At 41.2% G+C, this 23,230-nt stretch overlaps 1 protein-coding gene across 4 annotated transcripts in view; it reads left to right on the forward strand.

Moving 5' to 3' along the window:
* Nucleotides 1–2,678: 2,678 nt before the first annotated feature.
* FAM131B (family with sequence similarity 131 member B) overlaps nt 2,679–23,230 on the forward strand; it is a 57,700-nt gene continuing 37,148 nt past the window's right edge. For all 4 annotated transcript variants that reach the window (XM_081940575.1, XM_081940574.1, XM_081940577.1 and 1 more), the window contains exon 1: nt 2,679–2,909. In XM_081940575.1, coding sequence (XP_081796701.1) covers nt 2,882–2,909 — 28 coding nt within the window. In that variant the 5' untranslated portion in view covers nt 2,679–2,881. The remainder of the gene's footprint in view (nt 2,910–23,230) is intronic.

Raw genomic sequence — 23,230 nt, forward strand, 5'->3', positions numbered from 1 at the left:
AACAGAGACCTTATTTTGGCGACTGACCAATAAAAATCAACTCTATAAAATACACAAAGCAAAATTATCTCATACCATCAAAAATTGTTAGCAACCATTTGTGGGTGAAGCTTACACACAATATTGTAGACATTTTGCTACTTTTGGAGAAATAAAGTTATCTTGGTTTGTTTAAGATAAGTTGTATAAAAATCATCAGAGTGCCCTGGAAAATTTGAATAAAAAGAGGGCAATCAATGACAAATGTCTCTGTAGAACTGACATTACAAAATAAAATGGGCTGTGATTTCTATAGCACCTGAGTCACAGGGGCAATATTGGATTTCATATGGGGTTTCCCTAAATTTCTCTTCCAAAACAGTTGAGGAGAGAGCATTAAATCCAGCTAAATATAAGGCTGTCCTGAATTTGGAGACCATAATGTGATATAAATATGTATCTGGTATGGGCACTGCGATTTGGTTATTAATACTCATAATGTATATAACCATGATATACCGGAACCTGATCACACAATACTATCATTTTAATTATGCAATCACATAATTGTTACTGATCCAGCTTCTATAGAAACCTCTGTGGCTCCTCCAGTGAAGCCATCCTAATCTTAGGATCAGCTCAAGCTAGATCAAATTAAAGCAGATAATCTAACGATACAGAAGGCCAAACAGAAACGGCTGCCTTTTCTCGTAACATGATGGTTAAATATAGGAAAACTCATGTAAAACTTAATGTCAGCCCTGGTACTCGGGTGCCATAGAAACCACAGCCCGTGTACTTTTGTACCGTCAGTTCTACAGCACATTTGCCACCAGCGATTGCCTCCTTTTTATTTACATTTCCAGGGCACTCTTTATTAGTAGTATTCTCTCTTAAACAATGAAGATAAATTTATTTCTCTAAAAGTAGCAAAACATTGTGAAGTTGTGTGTAAGCTTCCCCACCACAAATGGTTGCTTACAGTTACTGAGGTTAAGGGATAATTTTGGTTTGTCTAAGGCAGGGGTGTCCAAACTTGGGAACTTTAAGACTTGTGGACTTCAACTCCCAGAATTCCCCAGCCGGCTGGGGAATTCTGGGAGTTGAAGTCCACAAGTCTTAAAGTTCCCAAGTTTGGACACCCCTGGTCTAAGGAGATTCTCAGCCATCCAGGTCATGGTTGTCCCAAAGGTGCTTTTTCAAGAGGCAACTGGACTTTGGTTTTTTTTTTTCTTTGAAGACATTTTGCTTCCCATCCAAGAAGCTTTTTCAGTTCTGAAGAAGCACCCTTGCCTCTTGAAGAATCACCTTTAGGATAATTTGGATTTGTTTGTCTTATAGAATGTATTTTTATTAGCCAAAGACGGAAATAAAAGTTTCTGTTCATGTGGGGAGCTCTTCTCTATTCCTGTTGCCTGGAGGGGCCGATCCTCCTCCATCTCCTCCGGGGAAGGCAGGGAAGACAGGATCGCGAGTGCGACGAGCCCTTCTCCACGCAAGCGGCTGCAGATATTTCTCCGTGGAGGCACCTGGGGGCCTCCGTTCACCCGTACCCGTCCATCGCCGACCAGCTCAGCTCTCTTGTTCACCCTTTTCCGTCTAGTTTCGTCTCCTTCCCCGGTATCCTCGACCGAATTTACTTCAACACCCCCCCCCTCCTCTCTCTCTCTTCCTTCGGCCTCTACGCCTCTTATCCTACCGCCACGTCTCCGCAAGGGTCTCCCTCCGTCCAGCGGAGCTCCCCACGCGCCCGCAAAAAGCGATGCACTGCAGCTCAAGGCAATGCGGTTGCGGCGCGTGCTCCGAGGCGCTGCTGCCATTCCCCTCGGCCAACGCTGGGAGGCTCTGCGCACGCGGAGCCCTTGGGGACCAAGGCGGGGAGGAGGAGGAGGAGCGCGAGACGGGCTTTCAGAGCGCCCCATCCGCTCGTCGGGCGAACCGGGCTGTCCCTGCTCTAAAGCAGAGCGCGCAGCACAGTGCGGGGTTTTGCCGGGAGGTTGTCCCGCACGCGGCGCGAGTCCCGTTGGGTTCAAGAAGGCTTAATCCCAGGTAAGGCTGCATAGAATGGCAGCTTGCGCCTTCCCTTTCCCGGCTGCCATCCTCTGCATGCTCACCTGGGGCGAATGAAGGGACTTCTTTTGAACCCAACGCTTCGTCCCGCGAACCCCAGGTCGGACTCCTCGATTTAGCTCTCGCCGGTTCCTCATCCGCGCCCTTTCTTTTCCTCGGAGGGTGCTTCAAGAATGACCGCTCCGGCAGCGGAGCCGCTTGGCAAGTCGTGAATGCAAGCTCTCCGCTTTGCAGCGCCACTCCCCTTATCGCCGCCGCCGCAACCCGGGGCGAATGGGCGGGTGTCAGAGCGTCTGGCTTGTTGGCTGCTGCTCCGAGCATCACACGTAGCCGAAGCGGCAGCGCGGGGGCTCCTCGTTGCCTCCTTCCTCCAGCCGCGGCTCCGACTCAGCCAATGGCAGCGCCGCGCAAGGCTCCCGAGCTGTTTACCCAATCTCGGCGCTCCTTTTCCTCCTCCCCCGCCCACCCGTCTCCCTTGTGAGCCCCGCGAGCATCCCTCTTCGCCCCGCCAGGCTGAGGGGAGACGGCAGCGGCGAGTCCGGCGGCCAAGCGGCTCTGGCGCTTCTCCCTCCAGGCGTCGCGCGCTGCCTGCCGCAGCCCTGGCTCGGAGCGCTCTCCCGCACCTGAGCCTAGTGATGAGGAGCTCCACCCGGCCCTGGGAGGGCCGCCTTGGGGACTCGCCGTGACGGGAATTCCGCTCCACAGCGCGGTCACGCTCCCGCTTTCTGCTTCGGTGCGCAGGCTGCTGCTGCTGCGGCGGCGGCGGCGGCTGCTTCTCCTTCTCCGCTCGCCACCGCTCCCTCCTCCTGGAGGAACCTCACTGGGCGGAAGGATGGGCTGCATCGGCTCCAGGACAGTAGGTAAGGAGGGGCGTGGATGAGACGAGATGGAGGTTGCGGCAGTTTCCCTTTCGGGCTTAGGCAGGCGTAGATCTGGCCGCCCTTTCGGTCCTGGAAGCTGGGCAGGGCACGGCCTGATGCGGCGAAGCGCATAAGACGTGCGGCGGTCCAGGCGGAGCGCGCGTCCTTGTCTCGATTTTAGGCAGAGAGCGAGTTCTGCGCCAGGACCGCGGAGACGGGGACCCCCTGCCCTCGGGAGGCGCTGCCCGTCCCTTCCTGCAGCGCCCCCCCCACCCCGGATGTGGCTTTTTACCCTCGCTCTGCCTTCTCTGCTCCCTGGAGGGGATTTCTTAGCTAAGTGATTGACAGCGAGAGGTTTTCCCGAAAGCCCACAATGCGCTTTTTGTGGGATGGTTCGCAAAGAAGGTGTGTGTGGCTATGCCACCTGACAGCTTCCACCACAGGGATGTCCTTATTGGCATGGGGGTGGTGGGGGTGGAAAGATGGATGGTCCCGCACCTCACACTTCTGTAAACCTGAGAAAAATCAAAGGCAAGGCCACAGAGGTTGGAAGGAGTTGTTAATTTTCTCTCTTCCTCATTACAATTAGTACCACCAGAATCTATCTCTCTGCAGTGATAGCTGCACGTCTCTCTCTCCCTCCCTCCTTTGTAGTTGCTGCCCACGCCTCAGCAGAGAACAGCCACTGGATCCCTCCTATAAGAGAGAGCTGTGCCAGATCCGTAGCTTCTTTGCGCCTCCTTTCCTTTAAAGCCTACTGGGACCAGTCCATCCCTACCCAGTTTACTTTGTGGCCCCAAGTTTCTCTTTGCAGAAAATTGCAAAATGAAATGCTTTTTACAGAATCCATTGACAACTGTAATCTGCGCAGAAAATAGACCAGAGTAGGTAGGTTTGGGGTGCCCTGAAACGTAGCCTTAGTCAGGTTAATCTTGATCCACCAGGAATTTTACTTAAGCAATAATCAATTGGAATTGACAGTCCCTTTAAGGAGACTTGTTATGTAGATTTCCCCAGTAGATTGAACTCCTTGCCATCAATCAGGGATGTGGTGTAATTTTGGTATTTTGTGCCATTGGCACAGATACATTTTGAGTAAACTACCTTCTTTCATACTATGCCAGCTAATTACCTTTCTATCTATTATTTTGTATTTCTCCCCGCGCCCCCCCCCCCCATTTCTCTAGGGCTCCTGAATCATTGCATAGTGTCTGGGCATCCTATTTTAGCTCTGTAACTCAGAGACTGCAGTTATTGTTGCATTTATTAAGGAGTAATCCCATAAAATATTGTCATCTCAGAGTAAATATACTGAGGATCGTAGTGCGAGATTCAGCAATCTTTTATTAATGTTGAACTTTATGACCTGGCTGAATTTGAACTTTCATTTGCAAATTTGACCCAACTGCCAATCTGTTTTTCCCCTCTGCCATTTCATATTTTTCTCTTTCCCTGTCCCTCAAGCATTGACATTTTAGGAAGTGCAGAAGTAATCAGAATGGGAACTGTGATTAAGGAAAATTAAATATCTATTTAATTTAGATCTATTTAGAAGCTGAGGAGTCCAAGTTATATGGGCTAAAATGGACACGAGATTTGGGAATACACTTGAAAGCACAAACCTGTGTACGTGCACACATACACACTCATTCACACACACACACACACACACTGCTCACATATAAGTATGCATGTTTTCCCTGCAGGAGAAAAGAGTTTAAGGCCACATTGCTTAATACTGAGTAAGAGAGTAGATTGTTTGATTGAAGAAAAAGTGTTTTAAAACTTTCCATTTCTATCCTGTGACTGCTTTTCTCAAAATTTTAGAAGGTGAGAAAATGATCAGGGTTTAAAACAGTATGCCCTAAACTGTTCACAAATTGCTATTATCAAGTCTAGTTTTGCACTATATTGTAAACAGACTACTGACACTGAAGGTTCAATCCAAAAACATTGAAAGTTGTGAGAATTATGCCTTTGAATTCGGTGAAATATGGATTTCATCCTTGCATTGGGTTTAATGATGGGGGGTTTTCTTGCCTCCCAGTTATATCTGTCTCTGTGTCCTACATCTTTCTGCATGTATTCTGCCATTATATACTAATGTTGAAAATATCATTTGCAGAGGTTCAAATTCTCAGATATTTGGTTATACCAGGAGAAAAACAGTGGTAATACATAGAAATAACCTAAGATAAATTGTATGGAATTTTCTGGTTCATTAATGCATGGGTGCCCATTGAGGATATAAGATCTTGAAGTATTAAGCATATGTAAAACAGTCAAATAATAAAGAGTTGCACTTTAGAGATAAATGCATTTTGAATAAATTTTAAGGTGCGCCACCAGATCTTAAGAAAGATTATTGCATATCTTGCTCATTGGCATCTTACCTACAGCCTTAGCATGCAATGCTGCTGCTCTTCATTGGTTGTGATGGATCTGATGAAATGTTGTCTTGGGTGAAAACTGATCCAGCCATACATTTATTTAAAGTGTCATAGAGATTCTTACTGATTTTGTTAAAATATCTATTACCAATTTTTTTCTACAAATAGAAACTGTTGAATGGATGGACAGTAAAATACTGTAGAATAAAAGATGCATAACATTGTTGAATGGATTAAATGAGAGAGAGAGAGAGAGAGAGAGAGAGAGAGAGAGAGAGAGAGAGATTGATTGATTTAGGGTTTGCTATTTTATGGTAAGATATATTAAGGTTGGGTTGCTCAGTGTTAGTTTTAATTGGAATAGCTTATAAGCCCAGAGAAGAGCCTAATGCTGGGAAAGATTGAGGGCAAAAGAAGAAGGGGACGTCAGAATAAGGTGGATGGATGGAGTCATTGAAGCAGAAGGTGTGAGCTTGAATGGTAGAGGACAAGAAGGCCTGAAGGAACATTGTCCATGGGGTCACGATGGGTCAGACACGACTTCGCAACTAATAACAAAGTTAACTTTTCTTATTATAAAATGCATAAGGATATGGTAATCTCTTCCAGAGAGAGATATTTACAATAGAATCTTGCACTTTCTATTTAAAGGTAGATTACATAGAATTTAGTGAGACTTACTTCCTTGAAAGTGTGCTTAGAATAATTATTTGCTATACCCACTACAGAGGTGCAATACCTTATGGGTGGGAGAAACAAAAGAGCTGGAAATCTTAAGTATGCTTAGCAATTCCTACCTCCAAAGCTAACATCACTGAGAAAAAAGCCATTAAAATAAAATGCCATTTAGCTAATTTGACATTTGGCAGCTCAAAAAATATCTGCTCAATTGCTTATCACAAGGGTAATCCAAACACTTTAGATCATTGACTCCTTCATGAAATTTCAGATTGCTCATTGCCGCTCCCCAAAACATTTATTATATGAAAATAATGTAATAAATACCACTTTAACTAATAGTACTACAAATAATAATAAAATAAAAATATTCATTCCTTAGAAAGCCCCACTGGTCTTGTTGTATTCGGGTCTTTTCCCATGTAAGATTGAGATTGTGTTGGCAACATTTCGGCAAGGTCTCACTCGCCATCTTCAGGCTTACTTGCTGAAGACCAGCATACCTACACCCGTGAAAATGTACGAAAACATTATATATATAAATAAATAAAGGGAGACCTATATTTGGGCATACCAGGAGTTGTAACACAAATACATATATATTTAGGCTGATGTATATAGTCTTTTCCCCTGCAATTCTCTATTCATTTGATAATCTTCACTTAATATCCTGCTTTTGTTTGCAGCCCTCTGCAGTCATAGATAACAAAAATCTAATAAATAATGAAATAATAAATCTTACTTGATAACAAAATTTCCTGTATATTCCTGACTGTTGCTCTAATTCTTACTTCTGCAATCCAAATTCTGTAATTCTGCAATCAAAAATACTGTAATTCTATAAAATATGTTGTCACCTGAATAGCAATAATCTTAGAAAACTTAACTGAATTGGAGATGTATAATTACTACCGTAAGCAACCAGTGTACAGATCAGTACTCAAATTTATCATTTGGATAGAATCCCAGCCTCTGGAATATGATCCTTGTTTACTCTCTTTTGAACAACTGTTGTAAGAAGTATTGGCTCAAATTATGCCTTTGTATTTGCCGTAACTCTGGCAGGCTAGCAAGTGTTAAAAACATCACGGTATAAGAACTTCAGTTAATAACAAAACAAGTCAAGGTTATGAAAATGCAGACCTCATGTGTTTTCAACAGGCTTATATATCATCCTGCCCTGAGGGAAGAACCAAGGCCTTCTTAAAGGCAAAAAGAGTTGCAGCTAATCAAAGGGGGGAGGCACTATTCTATGGGCAGCTGCTGTGATAGAGAAGGCATGACTCTTATTAAATAACATTGATGCAACCCAGAGCTTGCCTTATTGGAACTTGTAATATAGACATATTGTATACACTTAGAGACAGATGGCTCTGAAATGTCTAGGGCCTGTGCTATATAGGACTTTATATGTGATCAAAAGCACCTTTTTGAATTAATGTTTTGCAAAGTTTATTTAGAAAGGTCAACAGGACCACTAAATTGCAAACATACAATCTCTTGGAACTGATGCTTTCACTGAATTCTGCCACTGAATTTATTGCCAATGTGTATTAAGAACCATGATGCTACCCAAGTGTTTTTCTTCTGAGTAGTATTCCCTCATCTGGGTACATAAACGTTTAGGCTAAGTGTTTTGATATGTTCCAAATTGTGAGAAAACTAGTCTAACTATTTTTTTAATGCTCAAAATAATGTCATCCATTTCTAATAGTGTCTTGCACAAACAGGGGGGGGGGAAACCCTTTTTTCTAAGATTTTTTTAAAAAAATATGAGGACTGTCAGGAAAGTTACTTTTTCATCCCTGAAGTAACTGAATGTTTGCTAAACAATGCAGTTGCTAAACAAGGACAACATACATTTATGGCATTGAAGAACTGTTCAATTTTTAGAGCAGGAATTTCAGGGGAAAATCATTTGTGTGAGACTCTCAAGTTGTTTTTGTATTTTTAATTTTACTGACCACACTAGACTTTAACTTTCTGAAAATATTTGTTTGTTTTCAGTCCAAATTACTTTTTACTTTGCTATGGAGAGTCCAGATTATTTCCTTACAACATTTTCAAAATGTCCCACGAGATCTCAATTGCCCAGTATACGATCTATTAATTTATTTCACCCAAAATACTCCACTTCTATCTCTTGCATGTGAAGATCACCCACACATTCTCCTAAAATAACAAAGAGCAACCCAATAACACCCACACGTAATTGGCTAAGTTTTCACTGAAGTACTCTGTGTTATCTATGTAGATAATTTAAAGCAAATTAGGGTTAGATACCTGGGGAAGAAAGTATTGTAAGAATTATATTTATGCGCTTCTAAGAAGAAATATGTTTGTGAATTCTTCAATCTGTTGCTGTTCATTAGCCATGATGGCAGGCAAGGCTAAAAGGCAGGAGATGACATAAGCAAATGATGGATGCAATATGTAGTAACAGAAAACCCATATAAAATGCTCACTTTATCTATAAGCTCCAATTTAGTCTCCACACCGATAGTTTGAAAACTACTGTGATGACATAAGTTAGAGTAGTGTTTCTCAAACTTGGCAACTTTAAGGTGCGTGTCTTCAATTCCTAGAATTCTGACTGGAGAATTCTGGGAATTGAAGTCCACATATGTTGCCACATATAAAAGTTGCCAGGATTGAAAAACCCTGACTGAAGTTTATAGGCCCAAGTCTATCATTTTTCTCCCAGTTTCTTTCCCCAAATTGGTCAATCATATTGTAGAATCTATCTGGAGCACGAAACATTATACTTCACACACTTCATGCTGTTCTCTTAGAGGACTAATTTTTGTCTATTCATTGGGGGAAGAATTAAATCTGCCTGTCGATGAATTTCTAAAATGCCTATCAAGTCGGGGTTTAAAGACCTCTGACCAAAGTGAATGCATTTCTGTCAGAATGCTCTTGGTTTTTCATTTTTGTTATCTAGAAGTCATTATTTAGAAGCTCAAGTTGTTAAATTTGAGGATGAAAGCACATTGCAAGGATTGTCAATTCATAAGGGAGTGAGATGGTATTTCAGCTGATCTGATGCAATGCATGCATGCTATACATAGAATAATGTTTCTCAGCCAGAGCAACTTCAAGATTTATGGACTTCAATCCCAGAATTCCCTACCAGCTGAATTCTGGGAGTTGAAGTCTAAACATCTTAAAATACTAAGATTGAAAAACATTGGCATGCAGGCAAGTGCCATTCTATACAGTCAGTCTTCATCGTAGGCACATTCATTTACAGCTGTCATCTTGTATTACAGGTTTTAAAATAGGACATGGTATACATATGAAAAAGAACATAAATACACAAGGAAAAGTAGCATATCACTGATACAAAATAAAATATATAAAAAGAAGGTTCATTAATCAAGGTTTGTTTTAGAAATGGTTCAGATAATTGATAATAAACACCAATAGCTGGGCTGAGCTCAAACACTGCCATGATGTAGCATCCTTTTGTTATGCTGTTAATTCAGCCAAGGCTACAGACCTTTGCACACTTGGGAATCGGTCCTACTGAACTGAGTAAACATGTGTAACATATTAGAGTTCCTGAGTTTTTCCAAGCCATTTCATTTCAGCTCTGAGCTTTGTGTGCCAGTCCGGGAGCAGTTAACACATGCATGAAATAAAATGTCCATATTTATCAGTAACATTATTTTACAGAAAGCATACTGTATATTATGGTCTTAACATTAAAAGTCACAAGAAATGTGTTAAACAGCATTTTCAAGAAATCAGATTTTTCTTTTGGTAGAGCATAAAAATCAGCTTTGCCTCCAGTCACAGCAATGAATTTGATACGATTTCTTTTTTTCTAAGAGTAAAACCTGTCAATTCTCTCAACATATTCTGTAATAAAGCCATCTTCTACTCATATTTGTGATTCATATTCAGTTCTTTCTTTTAAGTGATACACATATTTACGTGCACAGACATTGTACTTTTTGCTTGGCTTTCTAACATCTCAAGAAATAGCCACTTTTCAAATTTTATCTTTGGGTTTTTGATTCAAAGGTCCTGCCACCCTAACAGAAGGTACTTCCACCCACAGGATGTCACACATACTGCTGAATTTCAGCAATTAGGAGGCAGGGGTATGGATTGAAAAGACAGGAGGGTTGACAGACTGCCCTGATTTTTTTAATTTTATTTTGCTATCTCCTGCATGGAATTACAAGAGCGCTTACTTGTGCTCTAAAGACCTTCTCTGCTCTTCCTTAATCTTTTCACATTCAACATAGAGAACAAAGCTTACCTAGTGGTTAGTAGCACTGAATCTTCAGAATAATGTACCATATTGTTGTCTGTTCTTGCAAAATTCCATTTATATAGGCATTTGATCCTCATTTTAAACACTTTTAGGTTGTCTGAGTATGCAGTTCTTTTTTAGTTCTTCATTTCTTATTCCCCCATAGACTTGGGGTGGGGGGGGATTACTTGAAGGAAATATGTTCTATTTAATTTAATTAGTTCTTCCAAGTAAGCATATATTTAAAACAGATATGATTTCATAATTATTTTCATATATTTTGACTGTCATTAGAAATATATATATGAGAGAGAGAGAGAGAGAGATCTGGGTGGCTGTTGCTGAGATGATGTTCAGGAAGCTCTTAAGGACTTCTTTTCCCCACCAGGTTTTAGGGCAGAATGAAGGTTACAACTTTGATGCATGGCTTTTTTGTTTTAGTGATTTTGTTTTGTTCCTTGTTTGCTTGTTTTGCTGATTTTGATGTCACTTGTTATTTCATTTTGTCTCTTGATATATTATCGACTCACAACCATTTCTTTAGTGACCGCCTGAAGTTACAGTGGCACTAAAAAAAAAAAACTATGATTGTTTTTCACACTTTGACTGTTGCAGCATCTCCATGGTCATGTGATTAAAAATTTAGGCACCTGGCAACTGGCATGTATGTATGACAGTTGCACTGTCCCAGGGTCACATGATCACCATTTGTAACTTTTCTAGCCAGCTTCCGACAAGCAAAGTAAATGAGGGAAGCCAGACCACAAGATTCATTTCATAACTGCAGTGATTCACATCACTGATACAGATAAGAAGACCCCCCCCCCAAAAAAGGCAATGAACCATGACCTTCATCCTCGCAGTGACATTGACAGACTCTATCTACCAAGGCAAATAGGTGGTCGTGGATTGTTGCAAGTACATCAGATGGTTGAAGAAGAAAAATGGGCTTTGGAAGAATATCTGAAGAACAATGAAGAAGATGCACTGAAGTTAGTATGCCAGAAAGGTTTACTGACTACTGGAGAGACCATACTGATTTACAAGAAAGACCAAATGAAAAACAGAATGGAGGCATGAGAAGACAAAGCAATACATGACTAGTACATTTAAAAAGTAGCAGGGAAAGCAGATAAATAACCAGACCTGGCAATGGCTAAGAAAGAAGAAAGAGTCTGAGAGACTAATTCTGGCTCTACAAGACCAAGCCTTAAGGACAAATGCATACAAAGCCAGAATTGAGAAGATAGCAACAGACAGTAAGACTTTGCTGCTTATGCAAAGAAGCTGAAGAAACAGTGGACCACCTGGTAAATTGCTGCAATAGGATTGCCCAACCTGATTACAAGCAGCAGCATGACAAAGTAGCAACAATGGTACATTGGAAGATCTACAAAAAAAATTTTTCTGCAAGCAAGAACTGGTGGGACCATAAAATAGAGAAAGTCAAAAGAAAATGAAGAAATTAAATTGCTCTGGGACTTTAGAATTCAAACAGACAGGCATCTGTCACATAACACTCTGGACTTAACAATTGTGAATAAGAAAGACAAAAAAGTCTGGATAGTGGATATGGCAGTGCCTGGAGACAGTAGAAGAGAAGAGAAAGAATTGGAGAAGATAACAAAATACAAAGATCTACAAATAGAAATAGAACAACTGTGGCAAAGGCAAGCAAGGGTAGTACCAATATAGGCGCCTTGGGTGCAATCCAAAACAATTGGAGCACACTTGAACACCATTGGCATTGACAAATTTGCTATCAATTGCAAAAGGCAGCTTTACTGGGAACAGTTTCCATCCTGCGACGATATCTGTAACATCATCAAACATCCAGATTTGCTTATCTGGTCCTTGGTAAGGACTTGATAGATAGATTAAAAATGTCAAATCCAGTCTGAACATCTGGCTGGCTATGCATTGATCAATGATAATAACTTATGTTTTAAACTAGAAAGAATAGGATTGGAGAGACAAAAATTATTTTCCTCCTACTGAGAAAAATGCTATTATATTCAAATAGGGGTTTGCAGGTGGACACTGAATTCTTGATATGCTATTCCACTTGATCCATAAAGTTTATTTAGATTGGTGGCCAAATATTTTGCAGACCACTGGTACCTTAAATATGACTCACTCTCTTTTTCCCCCATGCACTGAAAAGGACAGTGAAAATGTTGCCATATTTCTACCTACAGGTTTTAATTTGTGCAAACTATGCCTGTAATGGTGGGTGGGAAGGACACAGGAGGAAAATCCACAGGTTAGACAAGTGTCATGTAGAAGATGTCTCAGTCCAGAAGGGATGGCATGGGAAGTGTTTCAGAAGGGTCCCTCCCTAGGGGAGATATACTATATTCTTGCATGATTCTGTAGTGCTCGTACTCAAGAGTTTGTGCTTCTTGTCTTGAAGGTCAATAAGGCTTAGTGTAATAAAGAACTTCATATTGCCTATTTTAAGAGAAGGAAATCGACTTTGTGTTATGTCTCTGCCATTTTCCCACCCTCCCCCATTTGCAGGGACAAGTCCAAAATTGGGACCCTGGTCTACAACTAACAGCTCCCCATATTATTTTAAATCTTGATCTGCAGACCTGCAAATCACACAGAGAGACCGCAGATAGCAGGCTTCCCACTTCAGCCCTTCCCTTCCCACTCTGTGCAAGAAGGCAAGAGGGGCACAGGGGAAATAATGACTGTTCTCCAAAGTAATGCTAACTGCTCAAGGACAATGTGCCCGAGCTGGTTTTTCATATGATGTTTAACGTTCGTCAAGCAATTGTAATGTGTATCAATGTTCCTGCTCTGCTTTAACTGGATTAAACTGTTCCCTAAAAGTTTCATTTCTTAATCATCCTGAATCTGCTGGACCCAAGGCTTCCTTAATCATGGTCCCTTTGAGACAGACAGCAAAAATAATATTTTCTCTGAAGTGAACTACAGATGGAGTTACAGCAAACTTGCTGCCTGTCCTGAAATTGTGTAATTAGTTCTACAGTGAACCTGATCATCAAATTCAAAAGATTCATTGTGAAATGGCAACATGTTTTTATAATTTAAATAATTGAATAACTTAAACTAAATACAGGTAGTCCTAAACCTTAACCGCTTGTTTAGTAATTTTTCCCACCATCACATGATTAAAATTCAGGCGCTTGGCAACTGGCATGTATATACAATGGTTGCAGGATCCTGGGGTCATGTGATTGCCATTTGTGATCTTCCAACAACAAAGAATGTCTATTAAAGCCTGTGGAATAAGCACATACGATATAGGAGAGCCTTGTAAGATGAATCTTACAACTACTGTAACGTGGCTTTGTTCCATCTAGAGCAGTGGTTCCCAACTGGCCATGCCCCACCTAAGCATCGCTAAAATCGTGATCCCCCCCCCCCCGTGACATATAATTCTTACTTTATTCAAAAAAGGAACTCTACTCACGTGGAGGAAGCCTAAAAGGCCATTAACCTGGTTTAAACAAGGTTCAAATTGCCCACATTAAAAATCAAATTGCCCCCCCTGTGGGACGTGGCCCCACGTTGGGAACCACTGATCTAGAGCTTTATAGGCGATAACAGGAATCTTAAATTGCACTTAGCAGCTCACAAACCCATGGTATTACATGGATGTGCCCATAATCACCTGCACCATTGGATTCTGGACTAATTCTAGCTTCCATGTGATGTTTAGCGGTGGCCTTATTTAGAGCAATTGCAGTAATCCATCCAGGAGGTATCTTAAGTGAAGGCAGTAGTGCCTCCTAATGCAGGAATGGGTACAATTGTTACACAAGGCAAAGTTGTGCTAAACTGTGTCTGGTTTTGTCATGCCTAAATGAACAGAAAGCATATGTTTGATAAACAGGAGATATTAATTTGATACTATTCATTCATATTTAATGATATTTAATTATTGCTATTGGTCTAATAGTTAAGGCACCAGACTAGAAAGCAAGAGAACATGAGTTCAAGTCCTGCCTTAAGCCATGAAAGCCAGTTGGGTGACTTTGGGCCAGTCCACAAATGACTTTAGGCTCACAGGTTTCAATCCCCTTTCCAGTAACAAATCTTCTCTGTACATTAAATTAAAACTTTAAGTTAAAACTGCACTCCAATGTGTGCAGTGTGAATGCCTGCCTGGAAGCTTCATTTTTGCCCATGAACTTTGCCATTCCAATATTGAAATCTTTGAGGAAATACTTTCTATAATGTTTTAAATATGATTTGATTGATTTGGAGAAATTATTCCCTCCTTGCCTTAAATCACTTTGATCTAGAAAAGTAGGGTAGGGTACACTGTATAACTACTTTGAAATAAACAAATATCATTCCTGAAACTAATAAAACATCCACTAATAAAATTTGACATAGAATTTGCTTCTTGCCAAATCATGATTAAACTAGAAAATCCTAATTGGGAAGATGTATTAGCTTCTTCTGACTAAGATAGGATCTTGTTTAAAATTGGGGTAAGAGACTGAATTTGGTAACCAAAGTTTCCTGGTTAGAAAGAATGGAGAACTGTAATTTATTTTAAGATTCCTCCTTTTGCTAGAAACTTGCAAGTAGAGTTGAAGGGGCTGAATAAATGGGCAAAACATGTCTTCTTGTAACTTGAGAAAGTAGCATTTAAAATTAGCCAGTGTAGTGCACAGTGGGAGAAAGGATGAAGCTCTTCCAGGAAGAAAGTGTTAATAGAAATCAGCCTGGCATTATTAAAAGAACAAAAAGACAGTGGGCTTCAAAGACTAAGAGGAGAGAGGAACAGTAGCTGTAGAAATGCACTGTAAAAGACAAGGTGTATTAAATCTCCCACCGCAAGAAGGCAAAGAGTGGCAAATTATGCAAGTAGGTTACAATCCTAGATATATTTATCTGGGAATAAGCTCCACTGCAAATAATGAGGTGTATTTTAGATTTGTATAGCCTTACATTGCAAATTAACTCAGACATGCATTTTCATTTTTTAAGGCAACAGCCTACCCAATGAGATGTGAAAACTGAACAAAGAATGAACCTTGTGGTAAATATATGATATCAGGGTTTTTTTAAAAAAAAACCATGCAAAATACAAATAATGCAATACAAATAAATTGTTCATTTCCATATATGACACCTGCATGTTTCTAATTCATATATATTTATTTGGGAGTCACTAATTGTAACTTCATTGTACATCTGGTTCCTTCATGCAGTAATGAAATTGTTGTGATGGCGCAGTGGTTAGAATGCAGTATTGCAGGTTAACTCTGCCCACAGCCTGGAGTTCGATCCTGACAAGCTCAAGGTTGACTGTACCTTCTATCCTTCTGACGTCATTTAAATGAGGACCCAAATTGTTGGGGGCAATGCTGATATTGTAAACTGCCCAGAGAGTGCTGTAAAGCACTGTGAGGCAGTATATATATCTATGTGCTATTGCTATTGCTACCATGTATATGTTGTATAAACAATGTATTTCTAATATTATACACATGTTCTTCTACACAAAGGAACTATATAGGAGTATTGTAACATTAGAAATAGTTTGCTCAGGTAGGCTGAAAGGAATAAAAATAAATTACATCAATGGTAACAAATGACCATCATCTTGTAACACATTGCTCATTCTTCATGAATTCTAGAATTACTGAAATAATATGTGAGTGAAATCAAATAGTAGACTACAATAATAGTTAGAAGTCATCGCCTACTGTAAATTTCACATCATCCTCTGACCATAGAACTATGTTCACATAGAAAGCGGCTTGGCCTTAGAAAGTTCCTATATCAGGGATGGCCCAAGATATTTTTTCTGTCAGAGAATAAGAGAATCTGCTCTTCCCCATTCAACATAAGCCACTACTGCCAAAGCCATGGATAACAGGTCAGTTTAGGAGGAAACTGAGTAGAAAATATGGTATCTTCATTCTGTTATCCAACAGAAGCGATTGACCAAAAGGGCTTGGAGAAAAACAGATAGACTTTCCTATCCCTCATTCAGTCTTTTTTTTTTCCTCTCCAATTATTATATGCAGAAAGACATAGAGGAAAGCCACAAAAGCATAAACTCATTCTACTCCCAGATGAGTTGGAACTTTTAACAGCTGGAGCTACATTTTTTTAAAAAAAACCAACAGCAATGGATATGGTGATCTTATGTTGTTAATATCATTAAAAATAGCAAGATCTATTTTCGTCTTCCTTGCAAGGAGTGTATTTGTGTTAACTTTAATAAACAATAATACATTTAATTGAAATAAAAGTTAATATTTACTAATGTCAAGCAAAAGTATACTCTCAATTTCTTCTTTTTTTTTATGCCAAGGAAAAAATATCTGAATTTGGGAGCACAGTTTCTAGAAGCTTCAGGGACTATAAAGAGTTCCTGTTATGCATTCTGACCTCTGTTCTGTATTCAGAAATGACCAGAATGGTATTAGACATAGATACCAGAAAAGATTCTGCTACAATTCAGATGGCAAAGATTCTGACAAACTCCAGCCACAGTATTTTTAAGACTTGTTGATTTTAGAGAGTTAAGCCTGCTACTTGTCTTCTATTCAGAAGAAGGATAAAATTGGCTAAATTGACTAGAGAGCAATAGTGTTATTCCACAATTGCTTTCCAGCAACCCATGCGTGTATAACTCAGGAGGTGGTTAGCATTCATCAAGATTATTATTATTATTATTATTATTATTATTATTATTATTATTATTATTATTATTATTATTATTATTATTATTATTATTATTATTATTATTCATGCTTCTAGACCGCCCCCTCTCCCAAAAAGGGACTCGGGGCGGTGTACAGTCCATGCAAAATATATCAAACTACAATAAAAATTGAATATGTACAGTTGGAATGGAGGAGGTTAAAAATGGAATTAAAAGAACTGTACAAAGCAATATATATAAATATAGGATTTTGAACCCCTAAAACACACACAATAAGTTAAAAACAATACCCCTAAAATAACCAGTTAATACATTTGCCAGGAGGGACAGTTGTAATTATGCCAGTAGCCACCAATCTTGCATGAACCTGACCGGTCCTTTTTTGGATTTGGTCACATTGAATATCTGCATGATAATAAATACCTGGCAGCAAATTTCACAGATGAACTATAAGCCTGGTGAACAAGTATCTCCTATCAGACATGACCACTCTGAATTTAGATGCAGTAGATGGACTTGGATTGTGAGAGAGGGGAAAATAAGTTTCTGTATCCACAGTGTCTATGGCAGGCATCATTTTATATTTTCTCTCTTTTAACTTCCTTCATTCCAAGCCCCAGTTGCTGTTGTCTTTCCTTTCCAGGGAGATAAAAAATCTTCCTAATCATTTGGGTTGCTCATATTTGTAGCTTCTAGTTCAATAATAACTTTCCTAAGATGTGATAACCAAAATTTTCCAGAATAAGTATGGACTCACCATACTTAATGGGGAGGATGGTCTTTAAGTCACTATTAACTCCTGGTGACTGCCTGGATTAGTTTCAATAAAGGAGAATATTTTAAGTTCAGGGTTCAAATGATGCTCTCCAAGCTTGGTTGTTTTCTTGCAAACGTTTTATTATCCAAACTAGGTAATATCATAAGTAAGGAGTGGGGTTTGCTCTCAGTTTGCATTTTAGTGCAGGGGTTCAAACTCGATTTCATTAAGGGCTGCATCAGGATTGTGTTTTACCTCGGGGGCCAGGGGGCCCAGCTTGAGATCACTTGTGTTGGATGTGCCTGTGGTGGCCTGAGCGATCTGCCAAAGAAAACAAGATCCCGAGCTCTGTTTTCAGCTGCAACGGCTTCCTGCAACCCTCTGCCAGTGAAAACGGAGTTCGGGAGGGCTGCACACTGGCAGAGGCACTGCGGGTCGGCCCTTCGCTGTTTCCAGGGCAGCCGCACGGGTCAGATCTAAGCACCCCTCAGGCCTTGAGTTTGACATCCCTGTTCTAGTGGCCTGTCAGTATTTGTAGGAATGGTCAAAGAACCTCCACTGACAGGGCAAGTGCTACCTAGTTTGGATAATGTTTACAGAAAAACAACCAAGCTCAGAGAGCACCAAGGACATTCTCCCTATAGTTTTCTTGACGGTTTTGGGGCGTGGTTTGGTATTACCTTTTTCCTAGGGCTGAGAGAGAGAGAGAGAGAGGTCTCCTGGCTTGTTTTATGATTAAAGTCGGACTAGATTCAGGGTTTCCCTGTTTCTAGCCTGGTCCCTTAACCACTACATCAAACTGGTTCTCACTGCTGATATAATAGTGTAATGTCATTATAATACCATTATAATATCAGCAGCTCTGTTCCCATTTTTTCCTGCTGGTGCTTTAACCACAAGACCAAACTGGCTCTCCAATTCAGTTTCCGTTTCCTTTTCTAATAATTCCAAGGATGACATTGACCATTGTAATAACAGCTATACCCACAGCGAGTGAACATTTTTATTAAACTATTTCCAGATCCTTATCCTAGTTGGCCACTTTTCTCTATTATTGTTCTAGCATTCATATCACTATTCTTGTCATCCATTATATTACACCATGGCACTTCACTGCGTGCATCTCCTGATTCACCTCCAGCTAGCATGAGCCTGCTCATACCATCAATTAAGGAATACTTTATTAATCTCCTTTCCTTCCTACTGCGAACAATAATGGTGCTTTGTATTGTTTCATAATTTCTTGACACTTACCAGATTCCACAAAACTGTCATATTTCATTTCTCAAGAACTGATTCAATTTAGAGATCATCTATATAAATTATGGTGCTGCCCCCACCCCAGCCGGCTCTGTTTTTCATATAAACTAAACTCCTCTTAGGTGTAACATGATTCTATAGAACAAAGTGTATGAGGAAGGGCTAAAAATACAGTAAAAGATGAACCACTTTGCAAATATTCACCTGGCCCTGAAATGTTAATAAATTCTCTGAATAGACCTGGGTATCTCTGCTTAAAAGGCCTCTTTATTAAAGCGCAAAGGCAGGGATAGAGATGGCTTCTGATAAAGGCTTCCTCTTTTAGTTGACTTGAACTCAGCAGAAGCTACCCAGACGTACAACGCAGCTTAGCTAATTAAATATCTTTACAGTATTGCACGGTAGAGTCTTTTCCATTGGTTGATTGCCCTCTGTCAAAATGATGGTATAGTCTCCTTTTATACCATATCTTGGAAGTTTAAACTAAGCACCCCAAACTTTTTGTATGGATCAACTTTACCTTGTGCCATGGCCATTGGTTGTTGATGTATATTCAACATTCCTGCTTTGAGAAAAGCATCTTCCTTTTTGTAATGTGTCCTCTTCCCTGCTTCCTTCAGATGCAAAGAGGAGCAGGAATGAGTGATTCCTGCTCCCCTTCCCCCACAGTCTTCATATGACATAGCCATGATTTCAGATTTCTCCTTCTGTCCTTCCAGCAATAAAGTATCCTCCAATCCAATGAATCAACCAGAATAGGGCTGGAAGGGACCTTGGAGGTCTTCTAGTCCAACCCCTTGCTCAAGCAGGAGACCCTATAGCTATTTCAGGCAGGTGTCAAGTCTTTTCTTTAAACCCTCCAGTGATGAAGCACCCACAACTTCCAAAGGTTCCAAAGGTTCCACTGGTTAATTGTTCTCACTGTTAAAAAGTTTATCCTTAGTTCCAGGTTGCTTCTCTCCTTGATTGGTTTCAATCCATTACTTCTTGTCTTGCCCTCTGATGTTTTGGAAAATAAGTTGACCCCCCCCCCCCCTTCTTTGTGGCAACCTCTCCAATACTGGAATACTGCTAGCGTGTCACCCTGAGTCCCTCTTTTCCCTAGACTACCATACCCAGTTCCTACAACCGTTATTCATATGTTTTAGTCTCCAGGCCTTTAATCATCTTTAGTTGCTCTTCTCTGCACTTTTTCCAAAGTCTCAACATCTTATTTGTGGTGACCAAAACTGGATGCTGTATTCTAGGTGTGGTTTTACTAAGGATGTATAAGCAGTACTAATATACATGATTTTGATTCTATGCCTCTGTTTATGCAACCAAGGATTATATTAGCTTTTTTGGCTGCTATCACGCACGGTTGGCTCGTGTTTAGGTAATCGTCCACTAGGACTCCAAGGTCCCTTTCACATTACTGTTTTTGAGCCAGGTTCACCTAACCTGTGCTCTTACCTTTTTTCTGCCTAGATTTTTCAGTCCAGGAGCTTGGAAGGTAATTAGAATGTCAGTCTCAGCATCTCTTTCCTTGGTCACTGTACTTCCAGATTTCCCTATCCACCCAGTTCTCCTTCTCCCCACAGAATCAGCAATAAAATTCTTCTATGTAACCAGTCAGGAAATTTGGGTTTGTGAGAGCATTGCAACTGAACCAATAAAGAACAGAGAACATGCATCCATCAATCTTGCCTTCCCGAACAGTTTCTTTGGGTAGCTCTTCTAAAGAATCAAATATTCAAGCTATCTCCTACTTAACCAAAATTCCAGCATGGTCTCCACTTCAAACTCCTCCTCCCTATCTATTAAGATAAAAGCTGAAATGTAGAAGTGTATAGAAATGTATAAGGAACTGGGGTTCTTGCTCAATCCCGCATGGAATGGTAGAAAGTGAGAAGTTTCTTCAATGTGTCCCAAAACTGTAAATGAAAGGTCAATGGATTGACTTGTGCTACCACAAGACATGGACAAATAAACACAATGTCTTCAGGTCATTAGGCCTAGGAGTCTCAAGATGCTAAGTCCATGATAGCACAAGTAATTTAGCTCTTTAACTCACAAGTAGTTAATAAAAACAGGAAAGAAGAGCTACTGGCCAGTAGGGGCAACAAGTCTCCCTGAAGATGTAACTATCATATGTAATTGAAATAGCCCATGGGAGTTGACTGGACTTTGATAAACAAATATATCCCATCAAAAGTATCTCACATAAAAGCTGTGCCCAACTGTTCCTGGTTACGTATTTATAAAAGATTGTAGAAATTAGAGAAAATAAATGCACATTTTTAGAATGGGTTAGCAAAAGTACAATTTAGATTAAATTGTTGTTTCTCCCCATTGGACATTTTGGATACATTATGTAAAGCCTAGGTCTCTGGTGAATTCTATAATGTTGGGAAACTTTTTTACTTTACTTTACTTTTATTCATATTTATAGACCGCCCCCTCTCCCAAAAGGGACTCGGGGCGGTGTACAGTCAATACATAAAAATACATAGATAAATCAATACTTAGATATTTAAATACATAAATAATTAAATGCTTAGATGGAGGAGGTTAAAAGAACTGTACATTCAAGTAAAGTGTTTAAAATACAATCTTTAAAAAGACCCCTAAAAATACCCCAAAGAATTAAATTTAAAATGGTTCCCCAGAAATTCCAATTAAAATATATCTGCCAGGAGGTAAAAACTATGAGTGTGCCAGGCCAGCTAATCAAAACAGGTGAGTCTTTAGTTTTTGTCAGAAGGAGCGGAAGTCGGTGGTGGTTCTAATGTCGGGGGGGAGGTCATTCCAGAGGGTTGGGCCCATCACAGAGAAGGCTCTACTCCTAGGCGCTGCCCGTTGGCATTGCCTGGTGGACGGCACCAGGAGAAGTCCCTCCCTGTGAGAGCGAATTGGTCGCAGGGATGTGTGCGGCAGGATGCGATCCCGCAGATAGCTAGGTCCTGTGCCATGGAGCGCTTTAAAGATGGTAATCAACACCTTGAAACGCACCCGAAAAACCACAGGCAGCCAGTGCAGCTCACGCAGGAGAGGTGTTACGTGGGAGTACCTAGTACTCCCCATGATGGCCCGCGCGGCTGCGTTCTGGACTAGCTGTAGTCTTCGGGCGCGTCCCAAGGGAAGCCCCATGTAGAGAGCATTGCAGTAGTCCAGACGAGACGTCACCAGCGCATGAGTGACCGTGCGTAGGGCATCCCGGTCCAGTAGGGGGCGCAATTGTCGCACCAGGCGAACCTGGTGGAACGCCCCCCTTGCCACGGCTGCCACATGGTCGTCCATCGACAGCCGGGCATCTAGGAGGACGCCCAAATTGCGCGCCCGTTCCACAGGAGGCAATTGCTCGCCCCCTATGGCCAGTGATGGAGTCAACTGGCTGAACCGAGGTGCCGGTAACCACAGCCACTCAGTCTTGGAGGGGTTGAGCTTGAGTCTGTTGTCCCCCATCCAGACCCCGATGGCTTCCAAACACCGGGACATCATTTCGACAGCCTCGTTGGGGTGGTTTGGGGTGGAAATGTACAGCTGAGTATCATCAGCGTACAGATGATACTCAACCCCAAAACCATGGATGATCTCCCCCAGTGGCTTCACATATGCGTTGAACAGAAGGGGCGAGAGGACCGACCCCTGTGGCACCCCACAAGTGAGTGGCCTCAGGGTCGACCTCTGCCCCCCTGCCAACACACATTGCGTCCGGTCGGAGAGGTAGGAGCCGAACCACCGCAAAACGGTGCCTCCAACTCCCATCCCCCCCAGCCGGCGCAATAGGATACCATGGTCGATGGTATCAAAAGCCGCTGACAGATCTAATAGGACCAGGATAGAGGAACAACCCCTATCTCTGGCCCTCCAGAGATCATCAACCAACGCGACCAAGGCCGTCTCCGTGCTGTGCCCGGGTCGGAAGCCGGACTGGCGTGGGTCTAGATATTCGGATTCGTCAAGGTGTCGCGGAAATTGCTGTGCCACCACATTCTCTACAACCTTCGCTAAAAAGGGAAGGTTGGAGACTGGACGATAATTAGCTAGCTCCAACGGATCAAGTGAAGGCCTCTTGAGTAAGGGCCTCACCACCGCTTCTTTCAAGGCGGGGAAAGGTAGAAGAAGAGGATTACTACCAGCAAATGAATGGACTCAATTATAGCAGAAATGGCTGCACCATCGGAAGACCTGAAAGACCAGGTTGAGGACAGATCTTCCTAGAGAAAATCTATTCATGTGGTTGCTATGAATTGACACTGATCTGATGGCAAATCATTATCATCATCTGTTGGACATGGCTCATTTGATAGTTCAAGATAGTATTAGATT

This window comes from Natrix helvetica (assembly GCF_964273705.1).
Source record: "Natrix helvetica genome assembly, chromosome: 2".
Taxonomy (NCBI): Eukaryota; Metazoa; Chordata; class Lepidosauria; order Squamata; family Natricidae; genus Natrix; species Natrix helvetica.